At 43.5% G+C, this 6,000-nt stretch overlaps 1 protein-coding gene across 1 annotated transcript in view; it reads right to left on the bottom strand.

Moving 5' to 3' along the window:
• Positions 1 to 6,000, bottom strand: part of DIP2B (DIP2 disco-interacting protein 2 homolog B (Drosophila)) — a 37,060-nt gene that overhangs the window by 5,134 nt on the left and 25,926 nt on the right. Inside the window, exons 22-29 of the mRNA XM_010292464.1 lie at positions 5,199 to 5,400; positions 4,672 to 4,781; positions 4,454 to 4,534; positions 3,768 to 3,891; positions 2,595 to 2,716; positions 1,868 to 1,979; positions 1,286 to 1,395; positions 503 to 633 (exon numbers count right to left, since the gene is read on the bottom strand). Of these exons, the coding sequence (XP_010290766.1) occupies positions 503 to 633; positions 1,286 to 1,395; positions 1,868 to 1,979; positions 2,595 to 2,716; positions 3,768 to 3,891; positions 4,454 to 4,534; positions 4,672 to 4,781; positions 5,199 to 5,400 (992 nt within the window). The remainder of the gene's footprint in view (positions 1 to 502; positions 634 to 1,285; positions 1,396 to 1,867; positions 1,980 to 2,594; positions 2,717 to 3,767; positions 3,892 to 4,453; positions 4,535 to 4,671; positions 4,782 to 5,198; positions 5,401 to 6,000) is intronic.

Genomic DNA, 6,000 nt, shown 5'->3' with positions numbered 1-6,000 from the left:
ATTCCTGCTAGACCAAAAGCAGGTTGTGGGACTCTGCATCTGAGGCAAATTGTTAATAGCTCCAATGCCCACCATCTGTAGCAACATCGTTTTAAAAATACAATTTACTGTACAAGAGTAACAATTTATACACACACAAATGTGCACAGACACTGTCAGAGTAAAGGAAGAGAACTGGCTCAACCACACAGTTTACAGAATGAAAACTCCCTTGCTGCAACATATAATCAAGGAAGAAAGGCAACAGAAACATTCTGGAGCCAGTAATATTTGGCAGCACAATTACGCATAATCAAGACAGGATAACATCTTGCTAATCCGCAGGAAAAGGGAACGTATTATTGTCAGTTCAAAGACAAATTCTCCCCTTACTGTAAGTTAGTCATTTTGGTAATGTCAACATATCTGTCTGTAATTACACCAGATAAAGATGTGGACTGCCATTTCCCACTTATAACCACCCGGGAGTTAATCTTTTCCTTTTTCCCCTCAAAAGTCATACCTGCAAAGGCACCAGAGCACGAAACCTAGTCCACAATAGGGGTCAAGACAAATTGCAATCTGCCGAGACGAGTAGAGCTCACATTGAAGCTTGATTGCCCTGCAAAGGCCACTCACTGCTGCGTGGGACATCTGCAACACAAGAGACACAGAAACTGTGCTGAAATTCAAGGACGTCAAAACAAGACTTCATCAAGACAGGTAAAGAAGAATAAAGATAGTTTATGGAGTTAAGTGTTATCAAGGGAAAACTATGTTTCTTCTTCCTTTATCGTCCATAGCAGAGGCAGAGCATTGCAGAACCCTCTGAGCCACAGTAAACCAGAAATGGTGATACCAGTAGCTATTGCTTAAAAGCTTTAGGCATCTCAGACTCCAAACACGGCTGATCGTTAATGACAGTCTAAGGCTTTCGTTTTCTAGTTTCTTATCTTCTTCATCAACTGCATCCCTATTCTGCTCTTGGTGGGGGAAAGCAGCTCACAGCTATGCTACTCGCATCGCTCACTGCTCTCCTAACAGGCAGCTCTCCAGTGGGAGGCAGCAGCAGAATTCCTGATGTCCATTTGTAGAAACCTGTCTTCCTACATTGCAGAACTAATTCTCAGCACAAAGTCACACTGCGTTGTCTGCAGCAAATCCATAGCTTTACTGGAAGAAAAGCATGGTCTCTATTTAAGCTACAAGAGCCAGCTTTGGTGGAAGTCGAGGGGAGAGGTGGTTCAGAGTATCAGCCAAAGACAAGACACCAAAACCCCTGTCTTCTAAAACCGTTTTACTGTACCTTTACTCCTGTAAGCATGCCTGTTGTGGAAACACTAAAATCTAGATATGCTAACATTTCCGGCGTAGGTGGCTTATAGATCTGAGAGAGCCGCTTCCTGGGCAAGTCATCTGTACAAGAAAGGAACAAACGTGGTTAATTTTTGATTACTGAACTGGTATTTGAAAGGAGAATACAGCTTTCAAAAAAACCCAAGATGGACAATAAAGCTTTCTATTAATTCTCTTTCCATGAGAGACAGACTAGTATATGACAAGACCCTTGCTAAAGCTCCCACGTAGAAATTTATTTATTCTCAGGAAAAGGGAGAAAAGACCGACTCGCTCTTGTCATAAGGAAATTAATAGTTGTCTGCAACGTGGCTTTTCAGCAAAATTATTCTACATGCATAGCTCAACAAATGCAGAAGGGATGTCAGTATACAAGGTCAGGCCTAGCTTATATCTTGGATTGTTTTTCTAAATATTCAAGCAAATTCTTAAGAGCCATCCAGTTAGCATCTGAAATGGGGGACAGTCCCTTTGGAAGTCAATGGTAACCCCTACAAAGAACTTCAAAAAGTCTTTAGCCCATGGACCGCACCTGTGTCAATGATAGTTGGCCAGGTTTTCACATCTACAGCAGCAGCTGCCTCTCTGGATTTCAGTAGTCTCATTAAGGTCTGGGTTGTGAGAATACAGGCAGCTTTGCTGACCTAAAAAGATAAACACTTACTAAAAAATAAAAAAGACAAAAGCATGTCCCAGTGGCACTGTCATTGCAAGATTTGATGCTCAGAGAGTGTATTTTTACTATCTGTAGCCAGCATCCCCTAACAAACCTGCATTAATTTCTTTGGCTTTTGCAACACTACTCCCTACTCTTCCTTCACTAAAACCCCAAACACAGACTAAAATGCAAGTAACCACGTAAGGACCTTTAGAGCAGGTGAGAACATTACACAGACTACATCTAGCTTTCTCCCCGTGGTTATAATGGGGAGGCATCCTTTCCTGGTTACTGGGCTTGGAAAGTAACTAATAACAGGATCTGCAGTTGCCCAGCAGTAAGGAGTATCAATGTGAAATTTTAAGTGCTAACATCACATTAGTATCTCCCAGAAACTGCCCGTTTCATAGCAATTTGTCTTGCCACATCAGGAGAGGTGGTTCTCTCTTGCATTTTATGAATTAAAACACTGTCCTTCATCTGTAAGATGTGCTTCACTCACTGCTGTCACGTAAACAGCACGGGAGTTCGGACAGCTGTGTTAACCACTCGAGTCCGAGAGTGCTCCAGCCATGCTCTCAGCTACAGCCCCGTTACTCACTTCCACGATCATTCGCACAGTGGGCAGAGTAGCAGTGAGGCTCTGAGCATGAGGTGGTCTCACGGTCACGGGGATGCAGCCAGCATACAAACAGCCATAGAACGCGGTGATTAGCTCAATGCCTGCAAGGACACGACAGGCTGTAGTGTAGGACACTGGTGGATGGACAACCTGGTGACACCAGCCTTTCCCCTCCTGGTACTTTTTCCTCCAAGCACCGGTTACAATTTTTGTTAGAAGAGGCTACACACGCTAGTCACTTCCATGTGCAATGTAAGCAGTCCAAACACCGAGGGCAGCACAACAAGGAAGCTAAGAAAGCTTGGGGAAAAGGGGCTGGGAAAGTAGAGAAGACTGATCACACAGAAAACCATATTCATCTTACAGGAAAAGAACGTCCCAAGTATCAAATGACTCAAAAGTCAGTCAGGACAAGAGAGAATTGTCTGGCAGGGCAAGAAGTACGCACACCAGAGAGCACCTCTCACTAGCAGGGAGTGCCTTACACACGCCAAGTGATAAAGCTGTGTGCTACTGGCCACAGCAGGCAGACTGCACTTCCCACTGTTCCCAGCCTACTGCTGTAGAAGGGGCACCCAACGGTCTCAGAGGAAGTGCTCATTTTCTGCACAGCTGAAGGCGATGGCACCAGTCTCTACCAGAAGCCACCCTGCCATTTCTCATAGAAAACTACATGCTTTCCCGGATGAAAAGGTGCCAACTGGCAACATGACTTCAGACAAACAAGATCTGAATAGACCAGGAGCTGAGGAGTCTCTGGTAGGGAGACTAGCGCAATTCTTCAGCACCTGCAGTGTGGTCACAAGTTTCTAATAACTTTGCAGTGAACATATCATACCAGAGGATCTTTGACAATCACAGAAGTCTTTGAAGATTTTATTTTAAATGTCATGACACAGCAAGATCTATCCAGGAGGGAGAAGGTACAAACTGGCTTTTCAAAAACTCTAGAGAATCGAAGTTCGAGTCCTGATACTACAAGACATTAGGACAGCCCTCTCTGGAGTCAAAACTAAATCAGTGAGTTATGCAGTCCCTAAGGTATGGCTGGTTCAATGATCTCTCCTATACTTCCAGATCTCAATGAGATGTCAAAGAAAGACCACACTGCATTTCCACAGTGGGATGCAGTCATCATTAAAACTTGCTTACCAGGAGGATAAAGAAGCACCACATTATCTCCCGCATTGAGATGTCCTTTGTCACACAGAACTGATGCAATTCTCTCTGCTTTTTTGTGCAACTGAAGGCAGGTGGCTGTGCACACAGTGGTTCCCTTGAAAGGAGACAAAAATGCTCTAAACAAGGCCTGGCACAACACATGTGACAGTAAAATGGCCACTGAAAAAAGAGAAACAAAACACAAAACAAACCAAACTTGCTTGCTAGCATCAGTCTATAGCTACTAGTTATCTATACCTATAGGCTGCTGGCATTCAATGAGCCATTTATCCACTACAATATCAAAAAGATAGAGATGGAGTTAGATCTGCTCTAGAAAATTCTACCTTCCAGGGAGTCAGTTCAGGTCTTCTTGCACCAGAACCTTGCCAGAATATACTCAACAGGGATACACCATTAAATGATACAGGAACCAGTGGGACCTACAAACACGCTCAGTTTTAAAATGAAGCATTGAACCGTGACAGTCATTTAGATGAAGTGACCTATAGGTTCAAAGGTTCAAATTTAAAATTACAAATCCATGGGCAAAATCTGATACAGAGACTAAATAGAGGACACCGGAATGGGCAAAAGATTTTAGGAACAGTCTCAAACTTGCACTGAATAACATGCTGTGGACCTTAAAAAACCCAACAACTCAGCACTGACTGTACCTTGGCATTTAATAAAAGGAAGAGTGGGTGGTCAGGAGTTGCTTGAGCTCTCCACTGTAATACCTCCGTCAGGAACTGGTGCTGAAACAAAGAGGCAGTAATTAAATACTAGTGATTCTACTTCAGAGGCAGTACTTAAGTGCTTCACATTGCTGCTTTGCATTCAGCTGTAGGGTAAATTCTTTGCCATTCTCTAGCTGTAACAAATACTGATTTACCTTTTTAACTAAATCATTGTCTTCTATTTGACCAAGATCCCTTCCAGAGGCTTGAGCAATACGCTTCCCAGCAACCAGGTTCCCCACCATCACAGAGGCAGGGCCAACGCCTGTTGATAAAGAACAGCCACATGAAAGGTGGACTTTTAAATGCAAATAACAAGGACCTGGCCTAGAACTGCAATCTGCAGGAGAGCAAAGGTACAAAGATTCTCTGTAGGATCCCACTGCTCCTGGGCATGGATGCGAGAAGAGAGGTAATGAAACCTCACTGATAGAGTTCAGAAGGCATTGCTAAGTCTCCTATTCATCAGTAGAGAGAATCCCAAGGAGTTCAAAAGTAGGAATCAAAATTCCTGACTGACACATGCAAAGAGAGGCCTCAAACACACCCCAGCCACAGGCCACAAGACGAGCTCTGGTCCCCAGCAAGTAGGATACCAAGCGTCAGAGGCATCGCACAGCTTCCTCGGTCTGATATTGTGACCTTCAATTTACTAACGTTAAACAAAAGGGGCTTGTGTTACCTGGTTGTTTCTGCCTGGGTTTTGGCAAGTTCGTCACACACGTATGTGGGCACATGAGGATGTTGCACGGATGCAGAGAGCCTTCCAGAAAGTGCTGTTTAGTTTGAGAGATATGGATCCCTCCCAACGGAGTTTTTGGCAACGTATTGGCTGGCACAAGAGCAAGGCAATATACACCCACTTGGTGAATGCTGTCAATTGCCTAGAGAAAGGAAAGATGGTCACTTAAATTCTTGGTACTACTGGAGACAGTCTACTGTTAATGGCTGCACTGACATACTGCAAGATGAATCTCTGCATTTGTATCGTAGTGAGAAGCAAGTCAGCATTTCACCCCCGTAACATCAGCGAGCTCTATGGCAAGAGTTAAGTGCTTGTTAGCATCCCTGCCTTTATAGTTCATTTCACATATGAGAAATCAATTTTTAAATCTTTCATGACCAAAATCCCAAAATATGCACAGCTGCTTGATGAATCATATGATTTTGATCTTACAGTTTTATCCATCTGTCTCCTCTGAACCATCACACACTTTCGGCATTCAGGCATCTAATACATTATTCAGACCACCAGGTAGTTCCCTGATTTTTCTCCTGTTTGCATAGTTCACAACCTGAAACATCATCCCCAAGAATGACCTACATGCAATGCAGACAGTTCTCAAATTAAGTATTTGCTGCTCTTTCTACTTTCTTAGGACTACACTCATTCATTTTGCTGTTTTAACCTTTCTCTGCTTACCATCTCCCTGCTGAAAATGCATCTCCAAATTTAAGGGTGGCTTTAAAGCATAACTTTGAGC

Source organism: Phaethon lepturus, unplaced genomic scaffold (assembly GCF_000687285.1).
Source record: "Phaethon lepturus isolate BGI_N335 unplaced genomic scaffold, ASM68728v1 scaffold48748, whole genome shotgun sequence".
Classification (NCBI taxonomy): Eukaryota; Metazoa; Chordata; class Aves; order Phaethontiformes; family Phaethontidae; genus Phaethon; species Phaethon lepturus.
Note: the sequence above shows the minus strand (reverse complement) of the source record. Positions and strands in the feature narration are given on the sequence as shown.